This window comes from Nematolebias whitei, chromosome 2 (assembly GCF_014905685.2).
Source record: "Nematolebias whitei isolate Nwh7 chromosome 2, NemWhi1, whole genome shotgun sequence".
Lineage (NCBI taxonomy): Eukaryota > Metazoa > Chordata > Actinopteri > Cyprinodontiformes > Rivulidae > Nematolebias > Nematolebias whitei.
The window spans coordinates 45530333-45558128 of record NC_056499.1 but is presented as its reverse complement, the minus strand read 5'-3'; the positions used below and the strand labels follow the sequence as shown (position 1 = coordinate 45558128).

Below are 27796 nucleotides of genomic sequence, written 5' to 3'. Positions count from 1 at the left end.
GATGGTCTTACTGGGCGATGTGCGTCCTTTAAAAGAACAACGGGGCTTTTTGTATGTTCCCAAAGACAGAATAATATCAAATACATTATTCACAGGTTTTAGGTTGCATTTATTTTTTTCTTTCCTCTTAAAAACAAACAATTATATTTTGATGCAACATAATTTTATTTAGTGCTGCAAACGTTTTCCGCATTAAAATGTTAATGCTCAGGATTCTGGTTTGTGGTGACGACATCCTCCGGTGTCGACGGTGAAGCCTCCACAGGATCTGCTGCCGTCTGAGGCACACGTGTTCACTCGCGCTCCTCCAACATGGCAGCATTTCCCAGCCCAAATCCTTTAGGGCCAAAGTTTTTGGCGTAGCAAACTGAAGAGAATAAAAATAATTATGTGCAGTGCTGTCTCTGACCCAAATGTCCAGTTTGATCAGGACTCCTCCTCAGATGAAAGGTGCTGAAGAAGCGTACCTTTACAGTAAAGCTCCCCGTCCTTGTCGGTCACGGTGGTCGACTCCAGGCTTTTACCACACAGAGCGCAGCGGAAACAGGTTTTATGCCAGGCCTAAACGCAGGAAACAAAGAATAATTTCAAGCCTTCAGCAGGTTCTAGACTTCATCAAAAGGTCAAAACAGAAGAATCAACTACATAAGTTTAATTAAAATAGTGTCAAGTCATGAACGCAGGTAATGTATCAAAAAATTAGTCTGACTTCATGACAAAGTGTAAAATGTATTATCGAGCTGATCTAGTCAAATGACCAAAACTGGTACTTGTTTCATATTTAAAAATGCTTATTTTTTACAGATGCAAAAATAAAAGTTTAATAAATGTTGACGTCAACCATGTGATGAAAATGACGAGGTGAGCAGCAAATGAACAATTGAAACCAGGGGTGTCCAAACGTTTTCATATCTGTGCCAACGCTATCACGATAAAAGGACTCGTGGACCACAAAAATGAATTTAACTCCCAATGTGAGCAATATTTTAGAGAAAGGAATAGTTTACTCATTTTGGTGGAGGAGAAAAAATGTTTCCAGCTGTCGGTCGCTACAACAGATTCATAAGTTTGATAAAGTTGATCAACTCGTATGTAGATGTTACCATGTTGTAGTCATTTACATGTCAAATTTCCCTCTTGATTATTTTATCAACTGCAATATTTATCCAAAAGTCTTGTTTCTGGTAGACATCAGTAAAGGTTTGAAGTGTTTTGTTCCATCCATTTTCTTTACCCGCTTCTTCCATTTTGGGTCACGGGGGTCGCCGGTGCCCATGTCCAGCAATCACTGTGCGAGGGGCGGGGTACACCCTGGACGGGTGTGTTTTGTTCCATGAAGTGAAAATAAAAAGATTATATGAAATGGTTTATATTTTGTTTAATATTACTCATTTTGAGAAGATTATCTGTTTTGCTGTTAAACATGATAAAAAGGATTAATTTGCAGAAAGTCTGCATCGACCTCTTAAGCCTGCTGACCAAAATACCATTCTTAAACTGCAGCGGTGGAGAAAGTACTCAAACGCTGTACTTAAGTAAAAGTACAAATAAACAGACAATGTACTCTAGTAGAAGTAGAAGTACCACATTAACATTTTTACTTAAGTAAAAGTAAATAAGTACTTGCTTTTAACATACTTAAAGTATTAAAAGTACTTGCTGAATGTATTACCTAATGCAATGGTCTACATATCATTAAGTGTACCTACCGTATGTATATTTTCTGTAAAACATTAATAGTGTTGAGTCATTTTAATGAACGATGCTGCAGATAATACATGTTTTTATTGTGTTTACTCTGTGACACAGTTCACACTTGGACTTGCGATTCTGTGCGTCAGAATTTCAGGGATGACCTGCAGAGTTAAATGTCATTAATCAAAATAAGAAAAGGAATGATTATACCTTTGAAAGTTTTTATTTAACTTAAGACCAATGTGTCATTTTAACTGCAGTAAACACATTTAAGTAAAAGTTGTCTGCCTGAATAAAAGGAGCATTAGACACAACTAACAAAGGAACAGACTCTGATCATTTCAACTCCAGTTTATCATCAACTCTAGTTAAATACTGTCTAAACCTTGTAATGGGTCAATAGTGAACAATGTTTAACTTCCTGACACCATTTTTAAAACTTGGACCCGAGTGTCGAGACATTTGGAGACATCTCTTGTCTCCTAACATCATGAACTGACACATTTTAATATTGCAGCAAGAATTTCTTGTTCAAGTTCAGAAGAAGTTGTTTTCAAAGATTTTTGAGTTCAGTCTGGTTCTTTTGGGAGAGACAAGCTGTCCTGTTGTAGTGAGCCTTTCAATAATCTTTCAATAATCTTTCAATAATCTTTCAATAAGGCCATGAGTGGCTCGTATCTTCTGGCTGACTCTTGTGGTGGAATACATTTTGGGTGTATTAGTGGTGCTGCAGGTGAACCCAGCTCAGTGACATATACTAGAATATATGTCATTGGCCCAGCTCTTCTTGAAGGCGGGACCTAACGTTACCTGCCCACTTTGCAGTGATTCACTGGACCAGCTCCTCTCACCATTAGTTACTTTCAAAGTAACAAACAAATAAAAAAGCCGCAACATGAATGTAACTTGTAATGCAACGCGTTATAGAAATGTAGTGTAGTAGAAAGTACAGATACTTGATGTAAAATGTAGTGGAGTAAAAGTATAAAGTACCCACATTTAACTCTACTTAAGTAAAGTACAGATACATGTCCTTAAGTACAGTAACAAAGTATTTGTACTTAGTTACATCCCACCACTGCCGCACAAAATCACTCCAAGGGCCATAAATGGCCCTCGGGCCACACTTTGGACACCCGTGATGTAAACGAATAAACGTACGCCTTATACAGCTCTAACATCACAATGAGGAATATTTTTACAAACTCACGCTTTAATTTTTTGCATTTGAGAATTTTTTTTTTAAGTAACAATTTTTGTTTTTAAGTAAGTTCAGTGACAGCTGCTTGACAACTTATTTCGGCTGATTAGTTCTATTTAATAATTTAATGGTATTTTCTGATGAGAACAGACGTGTCAGCATGTGCTCTTTTTATTTTATTTTTCTCAGAACTTAACAGGACAGCTGCAGTACTCAGAAGACACAGCAGATGGCAGCATAACAGCCTTTCCATTAATAACCATTAAACAAATTATTGCTTCATGTTTCAACATTTTCTGCACATGCTTTTACCACATATTTTTGTGTGCAAATGTAAAGCCTGTTCAAAGTTAGAGTACTGAGAGTTAACGGGTATAAACTGACAATATGTTGGACTGTGGAGGTAAAAGTACAGGAAGTGCAGGCAGAGTTCATTTTTAAATCTGTGCACAAAGGAAGAAGAATGAAAACAAAATAAATTCATAAAGCTTCCTACCTTTCCTGCTCCCATCACCTTCTCCGCTGCATAGACAGCTTTGGAGCAGCGAGGGCAGCGGTCCGACCCACCAAACTTCTGAGAAAACTTCCCAGGATTGGTGTTTGAAGAGCTTTGTCGAGGTTTAGATCTATGAAAAACAAGTTTCAGTTTGGAGATTTAGGAAATAGGGATTTCAGAAACAGAATGCTTCTGAACATAAAACTTGCTCATGTGTGGCTGTATAAAGATTTGAATAGTGAGCCTTTAAGAAAAGCTCAGACGATCACTTTTTGGGAGTCTGACATAAAAATGTATTGGAAACAATGCAGTGCAACTTCTAAATGGGTTTCTAAAATATGCAATATTTACACCCTAACAAATGTTAATGCTGCTCACACTGAGGGCTGCACTCACACAATATACTACACGTCAAGACACACAATATATATGCCAGCTGTTTCTTTTAGTGATGTTTTCAGTTGCCATGGCAACATCCATCCATAATCTTTTACCCGCTTCTTCCATTTTAGGCCATGGGGGTCGCCTGTGCCCATGTCCAGCAGTCACTGTGCAAGAGGCAGGGGACACCCTGGACATGTCTCCAGTCCATCAAAGGGACACATAGAGACAAACAAGACAAACAACCATTCACTCTCTCACTTACACCTAGGGACAATTTAGAGTTACCAATCAATCAATCAACCTTTATTTAGACAGGTAAATCCCATTGAGCCTCGAGGACTCATTTACAAGAGAGACCTGAAATCAGTCCAGAAAATCAGTCCAGACCAGAAATCAGTCTAACATGCATGTTTTTGGTCTGTGGTTAGAAACCGGAGAGAGCATGCAAACTCCACCCAGGAAGGCCCCTAGACTGGGAATTGAACCGGCAACCTTCTCGCTGAGAGGCAGCAGCTCTACCAGTTGCGCCACCGTGCTGCCCATGGCAACATAATATACAAAAAACTAAACCCCATAGGATTTAAAAGCGAATCCTTCAAATATCAGAAAGTAGTCATTGGAGTTCCCTCCAAGACTGATTAGTTGTTCTTTTTTAGGCCCGTTTGTTTAAAGATGGCCACCACAGCTGCCTTAACAAATACAGAAATGTCATCAACAAATTTTTTTTAGATGTATTGAGATAAACTTTGGTGTTGTAATTACTGACAGGAATCTTCAAGACGTACTCTGATGGAAAACAAATTCAAGATGGCCTCCACAGCTACCTCGGTAAAGACAAAAATGACTGACAGTCAGTTTTATAGATGATGAACTACAGTAATCCTCAAAAAATACTCTCAATGCTAACAGATCGCTAACGTCTCTCTTTTTTTTAATCCACAGCTACTTTGGCAAACGGTTTGAACTCATTCAGATTTAGAAACTGAGTTACAGTTTGATGTGAAAGTTGCTGACAGTCCACCTCAACACAGTCTGAGTGCTAACAGATGGATACGCTCTCTGTTTGAAATTTAAATGGCTGTCTCAGCTACTTTGGCAAACACAAACAAAATACATTAATCAGTTTTAGACATAGAAATATGAATTTGTTTTGGTAGTAGATGATGGTGATCTCATATACAGGTCTCTGTTAGTTCAACTTGACCCAGACCTCTTGGGGTTCTTGTTGAATACTTACTCTGGAGGCTGCAGTTCTGCATCTTGTCCAAGAGGATCAGAGCTCAGAGCTCCAGCTCCTTGACCATATCCGTAGCCCTTTGGCCCGTATTTCTTGCCATAGCACGACTTGCAGTAAACCTCAGACTCATGTGCTGCAACCGTGGTGCTGTCAAGCCCTTTTCTGCAGCACACTGTGTGAAAAAAAAAGAAAAACTAAATAAAACTTTTTATATAACAAGTCTGGGTCTTAATTCATGATTTTCAGACAAGAAAGTTGAAGGAAATTAGAAAAAGCCGATTAATTGTGCATGAAATGTAAATATGATTTTTCTTGAAGCTCCTTATCAAATATTGTTTTAATAACACATTTAAAAACATTTGCCATTGGCCAAAGTGCTGCACACAAAACAATAATCAGTAAAAACAATAGTACTGAACACCCGATATATTGAAACATTGTGAAAGTGTCATCTCTCTTGCTGCCAGTGAGTGTAGTTGTTCCACGATGACACTGAACACACCGAGCGTTCAAGCCCGTCTACAATGAAGAGGTAAACAACACAAGTGTAAGCATTTAAACTCTCTATATATGATTAAATTGTCTAAAGTGTGCAAGAGGGTATGATTTGTTCTGAATGTGCATATTGTTTCCTAACTTTGAATCTTCTAACTTTCTGACTGTGGGTTTCAAACCTAGGTTGCCCAGACGGCAGGCGAGTACTTCGCTGTGAGCAGTGCAAGGCTTGCTTGTGTTACTGTGTAACGTTACTGAAAGATGCTGCGCAGGTGTTCCTGATCACGCTGTCTGCTGGGTCCGACTGACACAATATGCTTTGTTGAAACAACGCTGCAGGAACAGAGTACAGGCAGAAGATGAGGAACTGTCCAAAAGTGGCAGCACTGGGGAAGAAGTAGCATCTTAGAATGAACAAATGGGCTGACTGAACTTCAGTTGGCTGCTTGTTGGAGATATTTTAAGTTTTTAGAATCTCCATTATAAAGTTGTTACTGGGCGCCAGTACTAGACCAAATCCTAGCTGCTCACATATTTCCATCCATCCATTATCTACTCACTTCATCGTTTTTACCATACCACTTTATTTATAAAGCACTTAAAACAGCAACAAGGCCAATCAAAGTGCTGTACAGACAAAACAACAGGTAACACACAAAGCAAAATACAAAATGAGGTAAATCAGAATATAGACATAAAAACGATGCAGATAATAAATATGACGACAAACCCGTGTAGAGCATACAGGATCAAAACACAGATCCTCTGGTGTTGAAAGCTACTGAATAGTAGTGTTTTTAAACAGGATTTGAAAACCGAGAGGGAGGGGTCCTGTCTGACAAGCAGAGGTAACTCATTCCAGAGTCTTGGTCCTGCTACAGAGAAGGCCCTGTCACCTCTGCGCTTAAGACGAGTTCCTGGAACTGTGAGGAGCAACTGGTCCGCTGACCTCAGGGAACGTGGTGGGACATACGGTTGTAGCAGATCAGAGAGATGGGGGGGCGCGACACTGTTCAGCGATTTGTAGACATACAGGAGTATTTTGAACTGGATTTGAAAGTGAACCGGTAACCAGTGCAGTGAGGCCAAAACTGGTGTAATGTGCTCTCTTTTGCCTGTACTGGTTAAAAATCGGGCTGCTGCATTCTGGACCAGTTGTAGTCGTGCAATGGAGGTCTGACTGATACCAAACAGGAGCGAATTGCAGTAATCAAGCCTAGATGTAATGAATGCATGTGTAGATGAACATATGCTGTGATATATTCATAAATTAAACGGATTCTTTCATTTTTCTGGACTGAATAATGTCGTGCATTGAATTATTAAAAACGTAACGTGAGACGTTAATTTTCTTTGACCCATCAAAATGAACGTGGTCATTTATTTACAGAATCAAGTTTAACATCACACATTTACATTAATTTGGCAAAATTGGAAAATAACAACATGGCTAATTTAGCAAGTTTTACAAGGAGGAAACAATACGGCGATTGTTTCCCTTGCTTCCAGCTGTACAACAGACATTTCTAAAATATCTGGAATGATTTCTAGCAGATAGAAGAGTTTAAAGATGGAAAGAAGTTTATTTTGAGAGAGATGGGTGAGGGCATTTGTCTGTTATACCAGAACAACACGCTCCTTTGGACCAGCTTAACCAACGGTACACTTTGGTTGAGATCGACTCTTTACCTTTGCAGATGATAGTTTCGGCGTTGGTGTAGAGCTTTCCTTTCAACTCTTCCAGCGTCTCCGTAAGAACAGCTAAACCTCAGGAGTCGTGAGATCATCCTAGAACAGACTTCTTCATAATTCCTCTGAACTTCTCTTGTTCAGCTTAGTCGCAGATGTCCTGAGCATTCTGGACTCTGCTGCTCTCGGAACCAACTCACAGCATTCTCTCAGCGTTCTCCTCAGTTCTTCCCAGAACTGCTGAGAACTTCTCAGAACTTCAGAACTTCCTCCAGCATCCTGAATTCCAGCATTCTGAACTCTGGAACTGCTCTCAGAACCGCAGAACTTTTTTGAACTAGGAAGTGTTGCACCTTTTAAAGAGCTCTATTTCCGGTTCATTTGGGAGGTTCCTGATTGGTCAAAATCGACCAGACAGGGTGTGTTTTTGTGACGTAAGAGGTCACTAGAAGTCAGAAAAACAGCAAGAATGTTATGGAACAGATTGAAAATGTTTTTCAGACAGACGAGAGGAATATTTAGGCGAGTTGGGGGAAAACAGGTGCCAGCCTCTATATTTACGTCTGAGAGGATTTAAAAACATGACAGTTCGTTCCAACAACTTGTTTTGCGTTTGACTCCAACCTTGGACCAACTTACACTTGCTCATTCAAAGACAGAAAATCAGAAAATGCATAATTACTCTGTAACAGACCTTAACATGATTTCTACTTTGCATGAGGATTAAAAATCACTAATACTGTTTCACAGTTAATTAAAAATGAGTAGTTCACTTCAACATTTAAAAATGGTTTGAACTAAACACACTTTGATTATCAAACATTTGTAAAATAGTAATGAAAATAGAAAGTAGTGTTCTTTCACTTGATCAATTCAAGAAAGAAAGTCTCAGGATGGGTCAACCTGTATTTCTGGATTCAAATCAATGAAATGACAGTTTCTGTCCCATAAGGTCCTTAAGGTCAGGATTTGACCTCAGGCCTAGTTCACTACACATGTATTACTGTTTCCAGGTTATTTTTGGACAATATGGGCTTCAGTTTAGACAGCCGCCTCAGTTGGAAGAAACAGGATTTAACAATCATGTTTACATGATTGTTAAGCTTCAGGGAAGGGTCCATTATCACGCCCAGATTAGTGAGATCGATGCAGTGGTTTGTGATCGTGTCGTTGGGAGGGAACAACATGACTTCAGACATATTTTCATTGAAGCTCAAGAAATTTAAAGCCATCCAGTCCCTGATGTCAGCCAGGCAGTTGAGCAGCGGTTGAATAGAGCATGTGCCATTGTGTCTTAGGGGGAAGTACATTTGACAGTCATCGGCATAGAAGTGGAAGGGAATGTTGTGTTTCCGGAAAATAGCACCAAGCGGCAGCAGGTATAAAGAGAATAGGAGGGGACCCAGGATGGACCCCTGTGGAACCCCCCATTTAAGCTCTGCCTCTGCGGAACTAAAATCCTTGATGGAGACACAAAAGGATCTGTCAGCGAGGTAAGATCTGAACCAAATGAGGGCTGATCCTGTGACACCCACCCACTGCTCCAACCTAGCAATGAGGATCTCATGGTCGATGGTGTCAAAGGCGGCTGTGAGGTCCAACAGGACAAGCAGCACAGAATCACCAGTATCTGTGGATCTGAAGATGTTGTTAAAGACCTTCAGCAGGGCAGTTTCAGTGCTGTGGAGAAGTTTAAAGCCAGATTGGAAAAGCTCTAAGATGGCGTGATCCTCCAGGAAGCACTTCAACTGGAACTCAGCTATTTTCTCCAGTACTTTAAAAACAAATGGGAGTTTGGAGACAGGCCAGTAGTTGGAAACGACTGAGGGGTCAAGGTTTGGTTTTTTCAGGAGAGGCTGGACAGCAACATGTTTAAAGGATTTTGGCACCACGCCAGTGGATAAACTACTGTTTACTATGGCAAGAATGGATGGACCTAGAGTTGGAAACACCTCCTTTAGTAGTCGAGGGGGGACCACATCAAAGGGGGAGCCAGAAGGTTTCAAGCTGCACATGACCTGCTCTAGAGAAGATAGAGTGATGGGTTCAAAATGGTCAAAAGGAGCTACAGATTGAGGTGGGATGGATGGGTCATGAGTTGGAGGGGAAATGAGAGCCCTGGTGGTCGCAATTTTTTCCACAAAGAAATGTAAGAAGTTGTCGCACAGCTCAGTCGAGGCTTCCAGAGGTGATGGTTCAGTGAGGTGGAGAACAGAGTTTAGGGTAGAGAAGAGGACACGTGGGTTGTGAGAGTTTGAGGTAATTATATCAGAGAAGTATTTGGATTTAGCAGCTTTTACTGTTTTCTGATAACAGCACCAACTCTCTTTAAGTATTTGAAAAGAGACCTGCAGCCTGTCTTTCCTCCACTTTCGCTCCGCCCTCCTACATTGCTGCCCAACGGTCTTGGTGATGTCACTCAGCCACGGTTCTGCTCTCAGTTTTGATTTTCTAGTTTTAACAGGTGCAACATGATCCAGAGTCTTTAAGCAGACAGAGTTGAACTGGGATGTCAGCTCCTCAGTGGTGGTGAGAAACACTGGGGCCTGAATTATCATTTCAGAGTTATAAACATCTGTGGAACGTGCAGCAATGAAGTGGTTAATGGTCCGGGTCCTACGTTCAGGAATGCACGACTTAGGAGTTAGATGGGGGAGGGTGAACTCAAACCGGACTGGCATGTGGTCTGAAAAAACATTATCACCAATAACAAGATTATTAACAGTCACATCATGAGTTAAAACAAGGTCCAGTGTATGTCCACGCTCTTGGGTGGGACCGTTTACATGCTGAGTTAAATTAAATGAGTCCAATAAATCTAAAAAGTCCTTAACCAAGTGCTTCTCAGGACAGCACACGTGCAAATTAAAGTCCCCAATAATGAAAACATGATTATATTTTGGTGTGATTTCAGCCAAGAAGTCAGAAAACTTATTTATGAAATCCTTAGATCGAGGTGGGCCGTAGACGAGTGCAAATAGTCTGAGGTGAATGTCCAAGTTCAAAGACACTCGGCTCAAAGCTGGAGCGGGAAACTGGGATGGGCAGTTGTTTACAGTCAAAAGTTGATTTGAATATTGTTAATAATCCACCACCGCGCCGGCCTGATGGCCGCGGGGCGTTAAAACACAAACTGTTCGGTGGCAATAATTCCGTCAAGGCGCTGGACTCACCCGGAGACATCCAAGTCTCTGTGATGCACAGAAAGTCCAGATCATGCTCTTGAAAGTAGTCCCTGAGGATAAAAGTTTTGTTGGTAACAGATCTTGCGTTGACCAAACACATCCAGATATTGTCCGAAGTGGAGCTAGCAGCGGTGGAGTTAGCGCGCGCTAATGGCCGCAGGTTTTCAATACCAGCCCCTCCAGGTCGGTCCGAGCTGCGCAATGGCTGACAACTCCTGCTGGTTACCTGGTCCGGGCACACAGGAAGCTGGCGATGGAAACCATGACTGCCAGCTGGAGAGGAAGATGCAGTGCGCAGAGCTTTCAGCTTCACCAGCTGACCTGCACGTTTTCCCCGGCGTTGGAAGTGATATCTCTGGGCAGAGAGGTGAGGAGCCCAGCGGAGGTAAGCTGGCACGTCCGCCAGCAGGGGGGGGAGGAGGGGGGGGGGGGTCCAGAGGTACGCTGATATTGTTCCAAATAAGCGACTTCAGTGACAGAAAAACGAAGATCCAAAAGTTGTTGTCTGTCATACACCAGCAGAGAGTTGATGTCACAGATGAGAAATGCAAAAAAAACAAAAATAATCCGAACACCATCAGCAGAGGTGGATTGCAAGCCATGTACATGGGCGCCATCTTACTGGAAGATGGTATGTGTTTTGGGGTTACAGGGGTCACTGGTGCCCATATCCAGCAGTCACTGTGCAAGAGGGGCAGGGGACACTCTGGACAGGTCTCCAGTCCATCACAAGGACACAAAGAGACAAACAACCATTCACTCTCTCACTCACACCTAGAGACAATTTAGAGTTACCAATCAGTCTAACATGCATGTTTTTGGTCTGTGGGAGGAAACTGGAGTACCAGGAGAAAACCCACGCATGCACAGAGAGAACATGAAAACTCCACCCAGAAAGGTCCCGGGCTGGGATTTGATCCGGTGATCTTGCTGAGAGAAGGCAGCTGTACCCACTGAACCACTGTGCCACCTCAGTTCTAAAGGAGGTTAAGTAAAGCTTAATATTTCAAAAACCATAAAGGGCACAAAAACCGAGTCATAACTAACATTCCCTGAGTTCTCTTAACAATTAGAAGTCTGTATGGTTGCACTTGTGACCAGTGCAGGAGTAGCCAGGTGGCACACAACAGCCCAGGAGGAAGAAACAAGATATTAAGGGAGTGCATTTTATGCACACCATTAAAGCTCCCAGCTGCAGTAGCTGCTGTTATCAGTCAGCAGTGGCAGCACACAAAGTCAGAGGTCTTGTGTTGCTATTTGTAGGAGAGGGCAGGAGTGTGAAGTGAATGCTGGAGACAAGACGAACACTTAGCAGGTGGGATGAGTTTATCACCGAGGCCTTTCAGAGCCACTGCAACAGAGAACGAATAAGCTGCTGTTTTGGTTCTTTCGTTGCTGGAAAAGTCAGGATTACAAAACTGAAGATACATCTTGGACTGTATGGCAGCAGAAAAACATCTGATATTCAAATAGCAGCAGAAGAATAGAAAAACTTGTTAAACCCAGGGAGCAGCTGTCACATTAGGAGTGGGAAACATTTTATTTCCAAAGTGCCAAAACCTTTTTGTTAAAGCCTTTAAAGGACTTCTATGCAGCTACTAGCACTAATGATGTGCGACAATTTCAGATTTATTTTCTAATTTTCAAATAATTGAAAATTTATAGCAAAGTTTACAACAATGTCACATGGACTCTTCATAGGAAACATCAAGTTTAGTTAACTGACTCTGGGACAAAACACCAGCACATGTTTAAAGTCTTGTTGATGTTTTTTTTTTTAACATTCATTTTAGACAAACACAAACAATGACTTTACTAACCTAAAGATAAAACTTCAGGTCTATTTTAATCCACAAGCATTATAGATTTAAATGTTCAAAATGTTTAAAGTGGTTTTCATTTGCTTCACAATTTATCAATAAAATGGTTTTCATGGCTCTAACTTCAGTTGTTTTGATTTTTAATGACTTCAAGGGCCAAATGCAGATTCTCAAGGACTACTATTGCCCCGTCGACTAATATTTGTTCATGAATTATAGTGGCAGGGGAAATTATCTACTGTTTGTGTTTGGTGGCCATGGGAGTTTGAACTGTAAAAAACAGAAAAGTCACATAAAGATGATTAAATTGGGTCAATTAAGTGAAAGCTACGAAAAAATAAGAATCAGCATTAAAAAGAAGAATATTAGGAAACCAGTTAACAGACCACCTCAAGGTTTCTACAGAACTAACAGAGGTGTCCAAAGTGTGGCCCGAGGGCCATTTATGGCCCTTGGAGTGATTTTCAGCGGCCCACCACTGCAGTTTAAGAATTGTATCATTTTGGCCAGCAGGCTTAAGAGGTTAATGCAGACTTTCTGAAATTAATTGGTAATCCTTTTTATATCATGTTTAGGTTTAACAGCAAAACAGATGAAAAACAATTTTCTTGAAATGAGCAATATTAAACAAAATATAAACGTTTGGCTATAATGAATCTTTTTATTTTCACCTTGTGGTACAAAGCATCGCAAATCTTTACAGGCTCCGATCAAAAAGGAGACTTTGGGATAAATATTCATAAAACTTGGCTAAATATAACTAATGGCAGTTGATATATTAACCAATAGAGGGAAACTGGACATTTGTCAATTAATATGAAGTGGTATCATCTCCATGTCAGGGTTTCTGACAGGGCAGGGCAGGAAAGAACCCAGTTTTGCAGACAAGACTCAGGACTGCAGGATTTACACAAATAAATACTCTTTAATAACAATAAATCAAAAGGCTGGCATGGCAGCAAACCCACAAAACAGAATCAGGATGGGATCAAGGCAGGATCAGACAGAACAAGGCAATACCCAATGACGACACGACAAAGGACAAGACTCACAGACAGACTTATATACACAGACAGGACAGGACATAATTACAAACAGCTGGGACCAAACAAAAGAGAAACCAATCAGGATTAATGAGGAAACACACAGTACAGACAAGGAAGGCCCACTAGATGGCGCATAGGTGTTGCAACCATTATATGTGAAGGGGACAAGTCCCCCCACATAAAAAAAAAACGTTCATTTGGATCCCCCCACTTTTACTATAAATCATTAGTTCAGGCGGCGCAGTTTCTCTTTCTTTGTGAACGAATCCAGTCCACTTGATTAATAGGAGAATATTCAAGCCACTAAAACTCCACTCCAGGTTTTCCTGGTTACCTCCAACTCTCCACCGTCCCTTCCTGCCTCGGCAGAAAACGCGCACAGGTGGAGGTACCTGTGTTACTCGCTCGCCAGTTTAGCAGCTTAGTGCGGGCAGTTGTTGACCAGGGGGTTGATCATAAACATATATTCATGTTAGGAGGATGCTTGAGAGGAGCGCTACGTCTGTAGCATGTTAGCTTAGCAGTAACTGTGACACTGTCAGACGCTGCAGGTGTAAGAGACACTGTGTTCAGGTGCATAAAAGTTGAAATGTCTTTAAAACCCCACACCTTATTGTTCTCAAGCTTCATGAGAAACATCATTAGATGAGTAGTGTTGAACACAAGTAAAAAAGGTCCAGTGGTGATGTTTTTTATTTCTCTATAAACACAAATAGTGCAGATCTGATGCTCTGTAAAAAGTGTATTAAAGTTAAAATGTCTTTCAAATCCACAGCTGAATTTACACAAACTTGGGGAGAAACTTGCTTTAAATGTGTGGAATTAAAGGAAATCTAGATGAAATGCTGCTTTTTTGTACACTAGTGTACACTTTTTTTACATGCGCACACATGTGCACGCGTGCGCACACACACCTACACACATCATTGTGTCCCCCCCACATTACGGATGCTTCTGACGCCCTAGAGATGGTGCCATCCTTACACTACATATCGGTTGATCAACTTTATGAGTGTCTCTTCAAACCTTCTATGAATCTGTTGTAGCGACTGACAGCTAGATGATTTCTCAGAACTTGGATCAGCCTTTTGGGCCGTCTATGGTCCAAAAGGCTGATCAACTCCCTTTTAAAAGGACACTTACCGTATTTTATGGCATATAAGTCACAGTTCAATTTCATATAGGCTTCGCCCTTTAAGAGTTGTCGCTTAGTGGGTTTATCCTGATATGCGAAGCATTACACTGAAAAATTTAGTCCACGCCCACCTGCTGTGTGGGCCCCACCCGGTCCGTATAAATTACGTTAAGAGCGGGAAATCGGCTCCCATTTTTCTTCAGCGAGCTAATAGCACTGTTAGAAGAATGAAGAAGGAAAGTTGTGTAGATGACCAACCTTTGCTAAGAATGCTTGGCCCGTCACGTCGACCTCTAGTTGTCCGGTGAGCTCTCCTCCCCAAGGAGAAGCTGGCGAGCAGTCTTGTTTCAAGATAAGCGCCGAGGAATATTTCTCAGTGACAGGTCACTACACGCTGGACAACGCCATCTTGTAATTTTCCTCTTATCGCCGACCCTCGGAGCTAATCGGATGGTTTCTCCGGGACAGGCGGCGCTCAGCTGCAGCCCCCCGCTGCTCATTCCCTCCTAGAGAGCGTAGTGTCGGTGGAGGGGGGCTGAGTGAATGCTCACCCCATCCCACCTCGTTTTGCATCGGCGATCACACCGCTCCCGGCCGACGGCGCCCTCAGGGGTTGCCCGGCGTAACCCAGGAGTGGCTGACATGAAGGGACCTTTTTTACATCCCACGCCTTTCCCGCCAGTTCGGATGATCCGGCGTGAAGGTTGTTTACTGGGTTCCATTCCGGCTCACCGTCTTGATCCATCTGGCCTCGTTTTCCCAACAGGACGTCCTACGGGCGAGGCCACAGACGTTTTTTTCCTGGTAGATTGGGGGGCCAAACTCCACAGTCCGCACCCATCTCCAGAGCAGGGGTTCACTGAGCGGAAAGTCCCTCCGTGCCCCCTGGAGCCGAGCCTGATGGAGGCTTCATTGGAGCAAGATGTTGAGGTGGACCAGCGCCCCGTGCCTCCGGTTAGCGTAACCGAGACGTGACATCGCTCTCCAACTGAGCTCACCAGCATGTGTTCCACACGGCCGCAGTGAACAACACGTTACGCTGTTGGCGTACACGTTCAGAGGCGGGAAGAGACGGTGGCCCTCTGTCCTTCGGCTCGCTCCGCTCTCGTAGCGGCTGCTTGCTAACGACGCTGCCGGCCCCTGCAGTACGCTCCATCTACAGGGCAGCTGACGTCACCCTCAACCGATGCGCCTCTTTTGCTGTCCGCCGCCCCGCATCGCAGCCGGAGAACGAGGTCCCAGAGGTTCTCCTGGCTCGTCACTCCACCTTCTTCTCAGGAGAGCTGCAGAAGCTTTGTTGGAGGTCCTCTTTTTATCAGGGAGAGATCATTTCAAGATGCTCCACGGCTGCACAACGCCTCCCCAGCTCTGTTACACCAGCCCCTCCCGTCAGACGTCCCCGGCATCCGGAAGTTCTTTTTTTTCCCCAGACTTCGCCAACAGGGGGCCCTCCAGGACAACAAACAGAGCTCAAGGGAGGATAACCGGTTGTCGGCTTGCTGGAGGTATGTTGATGACACGATGTGAAATAAACATCATTTTATGATGAAGTGTCCTTTAGCTAGGCTGTCAGCATGGATTATCTGACAAGCGGCCCCATCACACACACATCACGAATGAGCCTTTTTAAGGTTGTTTTTCATTCACTGTCAGCAGTGCTGATACGTGCTCCCGCGGCATGAAAGCGCGCACGCAGCTCTCAGCGCCCGCCGTTCACGTCAACGTGAGACCGCGGAACGAGCCCAGCAACGTATCTCGCTCTCGGAAGGAGCGACACATGTTTTTCACCGCAGTGGTGTCAAACGCGCGCTCCCGCGGCGTCAGCAGCTTCACAAGCCTCACAGCGGCTCTGCTCCTGCATCCTCGAAGAAGGTTTTCTGAATTAATACTGCAGCTCATGGAATCACTCAAAAGTTCACGTGATTCGCAGCCAACAATGAACGTGTTTCTGCAGACCGAGTCAGTGGTAACCTCGCCTCACCGATACCGCGTGCTGCTTCCTGACCACACCAGTGTCAACGCGCGCCCCCGCGACAATCCTGGCTTAAGGCATCGCATGAATGAGGGCGCGCACACACGACTCTTCAGGGCATGTTGGCTCATAAGTGCACCCACTTCCCGAGCGTTTACACGGAGCAGCTGCACACAACGTGAGCACAACACAGATGAGCTGCGTCCCGCAGCATCAGCAACACACAACGATTTGCATGCTCGGGGACGTGCGTGTTTTTTCTTTCTCACTCAGCACGCTCCAGCTCACATCAGCATGCATGTGAGTTTCACAGAATAAATGCGTGCCCGCTTTATAGCTTATAAACGAGTGGCAATGAGCGCGCTCTCCAGACGGATGGGCGAACCATTTTCATCCGGGGATTCACGCTGCAGTACAGCTCAAACCCCGGTGTGGAGGAACTCTGTGACGTTTTTCTGTCATTTCTGAACAGATCTCGTCCCCTCTCGCTGAAGCTCAGGAAATTCTGTTTTAAATGTAATTTCTAGAGTCTCAGAAGGAGAGGAAAACGCAAGGTCCCTCTCTCATCACTTCCTGGTCCCAACGAACTGGAAAGATGAGATTTATTCTAGATTGTCAATTTCTGAACTGTGGGAAGCAACACTCCTTTATGCACCGGAGCCGCTTTAATTCTGCTTTATCTGGACACCTGCTGCTGCTGAGCAGTTTGTACAGACAGGTGGCAGCAGTGCAACTCACGTGAACCGGTTGAGCGATATCAGCTGTTTTCCGTCAGCAGACTTACGTCACACATGTCAGTTTCTCACAGAGGCACGCACATTTAACAAGCTGTGGGGGCGCTGTGGTTCTCCACACAGCAGTTCATTTAAATGTTTTTGGAGTGTCGCACGGGCTCTTTGAATGTGACTCAACACTGACCTCGAGCTGCAGAATCATCAGAGTTTTTGATTCACACATACAGCAAGTGACTGTTGCATACATACTGGCAGGAGATGTATGCGCTCAACCCATGTGCCACGTTGTGAGACAGATGCTGTGTGGGGCACACCCAATCTGCTCTCCATTCGAGTAGGGTACATCTCGTGTATTCCGAACAGGGGGCGGATGTGATGTCCAAAGACGGTCCTTTGCGGCACGGGGACCTGGGACCTTCCACCCAGAGCTATGGCTCAGACACGGCAGAAATCCTGCCAGCGCCTGTGGACGTGTAGCAACACAAGAGAATGCTCAATATCAATTATAATTATCGGGGAGCCACGGGACGATCCACCGCTGGGTGGACGTGCCTGCTCACAGCCTGTGATCGTAATGCATTTTCACCTTCCTCTCTCCCTCTGATATCACGATTTTCCGAACCGAGCTCAGGAGGAGGGACTGGCAGCTCCTCTGCCCCAAGTGCGTGAATGCATCATGGTTCCCAGGCCTACGACATTTGTTATCAGGGCACTCGTGGAACCTGCCATGGAGGGAGAACGCTCTCCTCCAGGCGGGAGGAACGATCAGGAATTAATCAGAATAGGCCAGCACCTGTGGTCTGGCCGCTGTGCGGATCTTTTTGAGGAGATGGATCTCTCTCAAGATGTAGTGCGTACGATTCAGGAGTCACGTGCTGCAACCACCACAGCGCTGTTCACATCAAGTGGTCAGTTTTTTCAACGCTGCTGTACAGAAAAAGGCGTAGAGGCCACTTCATGTCCACTGGACGACATGCTGTCCTTTTCTGCAGCAGTCGATGGACAGAAATCTGGTGTCCAGCACAATTATCGTATGCTGCAGCCATGTTTTCTTCTTGTCTTAAAGTTGTCGGAGACAGAACAACATTTAATCATCCTCTGACAGAGCATTTTGTCTCAGATTGATATAGCAGCTGTGGGCCTGTTTGTGACACGAGAAAACGCTCAGTGTCAATTATGCGTTTCTCTGAGTCCACGAGACGAACCACCGCTGGGGGTGGATGCGTTTGCCCACAGCCCATGGCCCAAAATGTTTCTGTACGCGTTTTTCTCCACCTCCTCTGATTTTACGGTTCTTGAACCGAGTTCAGGAGGAGGGATTGACAGCTCTCCTGGTGGCCCCGAACGCGTGAGCGCACCATGGTTCCCAGTCCTGCAACGCCTGCTGTCGGGGTGCCCGTGGAAACTGCAGTGGAGGGAGGACGCTCTCCTCCAGGCAGGAGGAGTGACCAGGAGTTACCCAGAAATAGGCCAGCACCTGTGGGTCTGTCCGCTGAACGGATCCGCTTAGAGAGGATGGTCTCCCACAGGATGTAGTGCGCACAATTCTGTTTTCACGTGCTGCATCTACCACAGCGATGTACACATCAAGCGGACAGCTTTTCAGCGCTGGTGTACAGAGAAGGGTGTAGAGGCCTCCTCATGCCCATTACGTGGCATGCTGTCCTTTCTGTAGCAGCTGATGGACAGAAATTTGGCGTCCAGCACGATTAAAATGTACGCTGCAGCCATCTCTTCCTGCCACGAAGGTTTCGGAGACAGAACAGGTTTTAGTCATCCGCTGGTGAAGCGTTTTTCTAAAAGGTGTACAGAGACGCAGGCCTGTTTCACACCTACTTGTTCCACAGTGGGATTTATTACTGGTCCTGCAGGTCCTGACCAAAGCTCCATTTGAGTCTTGGACCAGGTTCCACTTAAATTCTTGTCTCTTTAAACAGCCCTGCTGCTGGCTTTAACATCTGCTAAGAGGGTGAGTGATTTATCTGCCCTCTCTGTCACTCCGTCATGTCTCAGAATTCAGGCTGACGGCAGCCCAGCTGATTTTAGACCAAACCCAGCTTTTATGCCCAAAAACATCACAAGCTCTTTTAAATCAAGAGCGATATCATTGGAGGTGTCCCCCCCTCCCCCCCCCGCCCCTTCACACACAGATCAGAAGAAGTAGTGTCTTTTCATCTCCTCTGTCCTGTGCAGGTGTTGACGTGTTACATAGCATGCACAGCTGCAATGCGTCAACATTTGTTTGTGCATTATAGAGATGCATCTGCAGGTCGCCCGTTATCCACCCAGCGCTTGTCACACTGGCTGTGTGAGGCCATTTCTGAAGCCTACAGAGCATCAGATTTAGAGCCTCCTGTCAACCTCAGAGCACACTCGACCAGGGGTATCGCATCTTCGACTGCTTTGCATAATGGTATGTCAATGCAGGACATTTGGCACTACGGCTGCGTGGTCAACACCATGCTCATTTATTTGCTTTTATCTAGGTGATGTGATGGCTCGTTCCATGACACATTCTGTTTTACTCACATCTGTCTGCATGCATTACAGTGTGAGATGTTATCAGTCACAAGTTGTGATTGTTATTTTGGTTCTATTGTCACTAATCAGTTCATTTGATTAATAATCAGCTCTCCTGTTTTATTATTATTCTGTTCATACGGTTCAGCCATAAACCGATTGGTTCATGGCTCTTTTCAGCCTTTTTCCCTCCCCGTTGAAGTTTTCCGGGGCGTTCATGCATTCAGAACGCATAGTTACACAACATGCGTCTGTGCATGGCACACATAATTACGCAATGCGTAATTACGCACATGGGGAGCTGAGTGACAAGACGTTTTTTGGGCAAGCTTCTGCTTCATACGGTGTTCGAATGGACCCAGTGAGGCGAGGACCACATCTGCTTCGCCCTTAACCCACTAAGCGACAGCTCTTAAAGGGCGAAGCCTATACGAAATAGAACATTGGTTACATACTGTAACCCCAGATTCTATGAGTATAGGCGTAGCCCTTTAAGCGTCGGGCCTCACTGGCTCCTAAATGGCTGAAGAAAAAGCTATTTTTGGGAGCCGATTTCCCACTCTTAACGTAATTTATACGGACCGGGTGGGGCCCACACAGCAGGTGGGCATGGACTAAATTTTTCAGTGTAATGCTTCGCATATCGGGATAAACCCATCAGCGACAGTCTTAAAGGGCTACGCCTATACTCATAGAATCCGGGGTTACAGTACGTAACCAACGTTTTTCTTTGCATAGATTTGCCAGTCCTGCGACTTATACGCCAAAGTAACATATATTTTTTTGGTTCATATTCATAACACAATTTTTGACTGACACTTTGAATTTCAAAGAACTGCAACAGCGAGTCTTCCCGTGCACGTTCTCTTTACTCAACTGGGGCAGGCAAAGGAACGCTGGAGAGCTCGCAGCCGCATCCGGCTGCACTGGATGGATGGCACTGCACCACCCAGGCAAAATGAAGTTGTTTTGACCATTAAATAAATGCATAATAAATGCGACAGGCCAGCAGTGACACATAATAAATGCGACTTATACGCCAAAGCGACATATATGTTTTTTTCCTCTTCGTGATGCTTTTTTTGACTGATGTGGCTTATATCCAAAAAAGTTCCATCTGGTCCCCTTGAACTTCAAAAAAAAAAAAAAAAAACAAAGCAAAAAAATCTAGAAACGTTTCGTCTCTCATCCAAGAGACTTCCTCAGTCTGAGGTGCTGTATTCAGCTCAGTCTTATAAATAGCACCTTCTCAGAGTGGATCAACCAGTTTGCTGCTGACAACCAAAACCAGCTGATCACATACTCAAGAAGGACCATCAGCCTAACAATGGATCATTAGCACACTGATGGCTGTTTACTATTCACAGGGGGTTGAGTGATACTAGCAATCACAGCATTGTAAGAGGGGGACAGTTGAACCCGGAGGCCTCCACCCCTGTTTAATGATGGACTATTTCTTTTCACAAAGATGGCCTCCTTTACTCCTCTCTCAAACCATGGTTCCTCTCTGTTGTAGTGAGAGAGCCGAGAGATGGATTTAGCTCAGGGGTGCTCTCTTACATTTTATAATATCTGGACTAGTTCAAGTACATGATATTATACTTAATTTAAACAGATTATTTCATTTTTCTGGACTAAGTGATATTGTGCTTAGAAGTACTGTGTCGGAGATGGTCTAATCAGTGACGTGAGACGTTAATTTTCTTTGACCCATCAAAATGAATGTGGTCATTTATTAACAGAATCAAAATTTAACATCAAACATTGTACACTTGATTATTCTGATTGAATGCAATAACACAGCTTAATTAATGAGCTTTACAATGAGAAATCATACGGCCATGATTTCTTACTTGCAGCTAAAACAACAGACATTTCTGAAGATATCTTAAATTAATATCTGCAGGCTTAGCTTATCTTTTACTGGCGAGATAGAAGAGTTTTAAAGATGGGGAATGAAGGAGTTTAAATGGAGAGAAAAGATGTGGATGAGGATGTATGTCTGTAGACCAGAACAACACGCTCCTTTCAAGCGCAGTTCGCCCGCAGTACACTGGTAGTGAAGCTCATGACGACTCTTTTACCTTGGCGGAGGATGAATCCGCGGCGGTCAAGAGGTCCCTGGTACGCTACCTTTCAGCGTCTCCTCAGGGCGGCTGCGACTCGGCAGAAGTCGTGAGAACTCGTTCCACAGAACAAACTTCCTCAGAAGTTATAGGGCATTCACCGGGTGGAGCCACAGCGAAGCGTCGTGGCTCCGACAGGAACTCCAGCCGAACTCCATCAGTACCAGAAGAACTAAGGAACTCAGAACTTCTGTTCTCTCTCGGAACTTCTGTTCTTCCCCCAGAACTTCGGATCTCCTGTGCTCCCAGAACTCCTGAGACTAGGAAGTGTCGACCTTTAAAGAGTTCTGTTTCCGGTCCCTTTTGGGAAGTCCTGATTGGTTGAAAGAACCAACAGGGGTGTGGTTTTAGTGACGTAAGAGGGTTACTACGAGTCAGAAAAACAGTGAGATGTTTAGGAACAGACAGAGAAATGTTTAGGAACAGACAGAGGAATGTTTTGGAGAAATGACAGACTACAGGTGCCAGCTTCTCTGTTTCTGTCTGAGAGGTTTAAAAACATGACAGTTCGTTCCAATAAACTTGTTTGCGACTGTCTCCGACTTTTGACCGATATCACTCCTTCTCATTTCAGAGAGAAGATCAAAATGCATAATTACTTTGTAACATAGACATTTAAAATGATTTCTACTTTGAATGAGGATTAAAAAATCATTAATACTGTTTCACAGTTGATTTAAAATGAGTAGTTCACTTCAACATTTAAAATGGTTTGAACTAAGCACACTTTTGATTATCAAGACATTTGTAAAAATAGTAATGATAATATAAAAAGAGAGTGTTCTTTCAATTGATTAGTTCAGGATACAAATTGGAAAGTCTCTGGATGAGCTTAATTTGTATTTCTGGATTCAAATCAATGAAATAACAGTTTCTGTCCCATGAAGGTCTTCAGGGTCAGGTTTTGACCTGAGGCTTAGTTCACTACACTGTCCAGGATGTGAACATCTTCATCCTTGAAAGAGTGACCGCTGGCCTGGAGATGAGTGTAGACCGCAGAATCCTGGCCTGATGATGTTGATCTTGTGTGCTGGGCCATCCTTTTGGCCAGTGGCTGTTTAGTTTCCCCAATGTAAGACTGATCACAGCCCTCCTGACACTGAACAGCATACACAATATTACTCTGTTTGTGCCAGGGGACTGGATCTTTGGGATGAACCAGTCTTTGCCATAATGTATTTTGGGGTTTAAAAGCAAGATCCTTCAGAAGGCACAGACCCAGCTGCTGAATGAACGGGTGAGACAGACCAATTTTACTATCAAGGCATTGAAGGCCAAAGAAGAGCACATTAAACAGAAACTAACTATGTGTCTAGATCAGACCACACTTCAGCAAGTGTTGGACTGTACAGATCAGGCACGCTTAGCACAGCATGTCAAGTCCAAGACTCGACAACAAAATAAGTTTAACTTACTAATAACTCATCAACACCATCATTATTCCAATAACAACACATTCAGTGTAGGACAACACTCCAGTAGTCAATTACATGCCAGGGAGACAGAAAAGTGGGTGAAGAATTTATCTGACAGACAGCTCACCCAGCCAGAGACAGAAATTCTTGCCAGGGGACTGAACTTTGCGGTTGCACCAAGTAGAATTCCTCTGGTGGAGATGATCACAGCCACAGAATCAGCCATCCGCAACAACAAAATGAAAGAGGGTGAAGCAGAACAGCTCAGAATCAAAGTTTCAGCCTGCCTCAGCAATGCCAAACCACCACCTTCCAAAATCAGTAGAGAGGAGAGGGATGCACTCACCACTCTTAGCAAGGACAAAAACATCATCATTCTCCTAGCAGACAAAGGAAGGTGCACAGTGATTTTGAACCAGAAAGACTATCATGAGAAAGTTATGACACTCCTTAGTGACCACTTATGAACCTCTGTAAAGAGATCCAGGAAGTGGTTACAAGAAGAAGTTAATAGATTGCCTGAAAAATTTGGAGCAGGACAAGGCTATTGACAGTTTTCTGTACCACAGACTGTACCCAGGGGAGGCCACACCTAGTCTTTATGGTTTACCTAAAATCCACAAACAAGGTGTACCTTTAAGACCTATTGTTAGCATGATTAACTCTGTCACTTACAATGTTTCCAAATATCTGGCATCTGTACTCATCCCTTTAGTTGGCAGCTCAGAACACCACATACAGAACACCATGGACTTTGTGGATAAGGTGAGGGATGTCATCATGGCGACTGATGAAACAATGGTCTCTTGTGATGTCACATCACTCTTTACGTGCATTCCTGTTGATAATGCAGTAGAGGTGGTCAGTTTAAGATTAAAATCAGACACCACTCTGAGCAGCAGGACCACACTTTCCACAGAACAACTGTGTCAACTCTTGAAACTGTGCCTGCAGTCAACCTCCTTCACATATGGGGAGCAATATTCTAGGCAGAAACATGGGTGTGCTATGGGGTCTCCAGTTTCTCCTATTGTTGCCAACCTGTACATGGAGGAGGTAGAAAAGAGAACCTTGACGTGCTTTTCAGGGACACCACCAAGTCATTGGTTAAGGTATGTTGATGACACCTGGGTTAAAATTAAATCTCAGGAAGTCCAATATTTTCAACACATCAAGTTCACACGAGAAGATGTAAAAAATGGCAAGTTGACTTTCTTGGACTGTGAGGTCTCAGTCTCTGATAGAGGACATTTGCAAACCGAGGTGTACCGCAAACCCACCCACACAGACCAGTATTTGCAGTTTGACTCCCATCACCCTTTGGAGCACAAGTTAGGAGTCATCAGGACTCTGTATCACAGAGCAGACAGCATCCCCACTAACTAGGGAGAAGGAGAAATCCTACACAAAACAGGCTCTAGAGCAATGTGGATATCCTAACTGGGCCTTCCTGAAAGCAGAGAAGAAACCCAAACAGGACTCCAGTCAGCCATCAGGTGAAAAGGAGGAACCCAGACCCAGACCAGTGGTCATTCCGTATGTTGAGGGAGTATCAGAGAAACTGAGACGTTTATTTTCTAAACATAATGTCCCAGTGGCTTTTAAACCCCAAAATACATTACGGCAAAGACTGGTTCATCCCAAAGATCCAGTCCCCCGGCACAAACAGAGTAATGTTGTGTATGTTGTTCAGTGTCAGGAGGGCTGTGATCAGTCTTACATCGGGGAAACTAAACAGCCACTGGCCAAAAGGATGGCCCAGCACAGAAGATCAACATCATCAGGCCAGGACTCTGCGGTCTACACTCATCTCCAGGCCAGCGGTCACTCTTTCAGGGATGAAGATGTTCACATCCTGGACAGAGAGGAACCATGGTTTGAGAGAGGAGTAAAGGAGGCCATCTTTGTGAAAATAAATTGTCCATCGTTAAACAGGGGTGGAGGCCTCCGGGTTCAACTGTCCCCCTCTTACAATGCTGTGATTGCTAGTATCACTCAGCCCTCTGTGAATAGTAAACAGCCATCAGTGTGCTAATGATCCATTGTTAGGCTGATGGTCCTTCTTGAGCATGTGATCAGCTGGTTTTGGTTGTCAGCAGCAAACTGGTTGATCCACTCTGAGAAGGTGCTATTTAAGAGACTGAGCTGAAAACAGCACCTCAGACTGAGGAAGTCTCTTGGATGAGAGACGAAACGTTTCTACATTTTTTTGCTTTGTTTTTTTTTTTTTTTTTCTTTTTTGAATGTCCAGAGGACCAGATTGAACTTTTTTGGATTTTTCTACCTGGATTATTGAGCATGCATCAGGATGTGGCTTATACTCCGGAGCGACTTATAGGCCGGAAAATACGGTACTCAAATTGTGATTTTGTTGCTGAGAACAGACTAAAATGAACTTTCCAAACACAAGAAAACAACAAACATCCACTCAACTAATCAAATAAATTAAATATTTTTTTAATAAAAATATAAGGTTAGAGTTTAAGAGACTTAAAGTTTTGGATCTACAACAATTTAAAACTCTTTCTCCACCAAAATTAGTAAATTTTTGTCCTTTCTCCAAAATATTATTCACGTTGTTGTTGAGAGTTAAATTAGTTGTTGTGGCCCATGGGTCCTTTCATCTGGATAGTTTTGGCCCAGATATACAAAAGTTTGGACACCACTGAGTTAGTAGAACCAGAATGCTCACTGCAGATGAAGCAGGGCTTGTGGAAACTCCTGCCATTACACTGGATCTCCTCGGCGTGGTACACCGTCTTCTCACACGCTGCACACTTGGTTCCTCCACCCCAGTTTGGCATCTTAGAGATGAGGATCAACTGTAAAATAAGACTGAAGATGACCAATTTTTCTGTTTTAATTTAATACTCAGTCAAATATCGACATAGTAAACACAGGATTTATTTTTTTGTATTTTCCCAAAATAAGGAGGAGAGGTTGAGCACTGGAGGCCATCTTATCACCAATAAACTATTTTTTTCCACTCTGAGAGTGTGATGTTTGTGGGAATCAGTTAGTTTTGGTGGCTCCTCAGATTGAAGAAGTCCTTTGGATGAATGACAAAACGTCTCAGCAAAAAAAGAAACCGTCCAGATGACCTGACTGAACATTGTTGGATTTCTACCTGGATTACTGAGCAAGAACTATGGTGATCTGTAATAAGGATCTGTGAAATCCTTATTCCAGATTTATTTTCTCATACATGTTGGTTTCTAGCTAATTTGGGCTCATCCGATGCTATTCTACCCTTCCCCAGGTGTTGAGTTAGGAAAGCGAGGTTGGTGGGCTCAGATCAGCCTTCTGTCAGACATTCCAGTTTCCAAAAGTAACAAAAGTTGCCCATCGCCTCACATAACTGGTATGCACCATTAGGAAACAGAAGCCATCAAACACTACTGGATACGTTAGAACATGTTTGAACTTAATCACATGAAACTGTTAATAACTGAGAAAAATATTAAAAATGAATGATCTACCAAAGAGAAACTGAATAAATAATTAGCCTCTGATTTATAGTTGTCCTGTAGATGAACAGGAAGCCTTAACAAAAAGAAAAAAGTGCTCTTACCTTGGACTTTGACTCGTAATGTGACAGTTACCTCTCCAGACGGTTAAATACACTTCATCTCACCATCACCACAGTCCACCAGTGACGCCTACTCCTTAAAATAACTTGTGACTGAGCAGATCCCCCTCTGAACATCAGGCACTCAGACATTCGTTCTGGACACAGACTCAGAGTCCAGACAGCTGCGTGCACATAAGCATCCACACAGTGAGGATATTATTAGCTACACTGCAAGTTAGAGGATTAAAGCAATCACAACAAAAGTTGCTTTGCATAAATGGATTGTACTTATATAGCGCCTTTCTATCTTATCGAGATACTCAAAGTGCTTTATACTACAATCTGTGTCCTCATTCACCCATTCATACAGCACTCTACTACTTTGTAGATCTCTACAAAGCTAATTGAACAAATCATTCTAAATAGACTAATTAGAGCTTTATCACATTCATACACTGATGGGACACACATCAGAGACAACGAGGTGTTCAGTGTCTTGCCCAGGGACACTTCAGCATGTGACTGCTGATGGATTCGAACCCCCAATTCTTGCATTGGAGGACGACTGCTCTAACCACTCAGCCACAGCCGCCCAGTAAATAAGTCTGCTGCTCACAGATTTTTACAACAGGTGGAACATTTTAAAAGTCTGGCCTCAGGGTCACTGCTAAGAAAAGACCAAAGCTATTTTCTCCACTGATGCCTTATTGTGGTTTGTTTGTGTACACAAATAAAACATGACAATTTAGTCATGTTATAAGGCCAGATATCTGGTTAAAATTATTTTTTTTACACTTTCTTATACAAACCGGATTCCAAAAAAGTTGGGACACTAAACAAATTGTGAATAAAAACTGTATGCAATAATGTGGAGGTGCCAACATCTAATATTTTATTCAGAATAGAACAGAAATCACAGATCAAAAGTTTAAACAGAGAGAATGTATCATTTTAAGGGAAAAATCTGTTGTTTCCAAATTTCATGACGTCAACAAATCCCAAAAAAGTTGGGACAAGTCCATTTTTACCACTGTGTGGCATCCTCCCTTCTTCTTACAACACTCAACAGACGTCT

At 43.5% G+C, this 27796-nt stretch overlaps 1 protein-coding gene across 1 annotated transcript; it reads right to left on the bottom strand.

Moving 5' to 3' along the window:
- Nucleotides 1-127: 127 nt before the first annotated feature.
- csrp3 (cysteine and glycine-rich protein 3 (cardiac LIM protein)) lies at nt 128-26892 on the bottom strand. Its single transcript, XM_037697704.1, has 6 exons — nt 26722-26892; nt 25843-25972; nt 5014-5185; nt 3393-3522; nt 468-561; nt 128-367 (listed from the first exon to the last, which is right to left on the bottom strand). Exons 2-6 carry the CDS (start codon nt 25952-25954, stop codon nt 294-296), a joined length of 582 nt encoding a protein of 193 aa, XP_037553632.1. The 5' UTR covers nt 25955-25972; nt 26722-26892; the 3' UTR covers nt 128-293.
- Between the last annotated feature and the right edge of the window lie 904 nt (nt 26893-27796).

Coding starts and splice junctions, on each gene's coding strand:
- csrp3 (XM_037697704.1), bottom strand. CDS start 25,954: ATGCCAAACTGGGGTGGAGGAACCAAGTGTGCAGCGTGTGAGAAGACG. Junction 5,186..25,842: donor CAAGCCCTGCTTCATCTGCA/GTGAGCATTCTG, acceptor TTTTTCACACAG/TGTGCTGCAGAAAAGGGCTT. Junction 368..467: donor CGGGGAGCTTTACTGTAAAG/GTACGCTTCTTC, acceptor TATTCTCTTCAG/TTTGCTACGCCAAAAACTTT.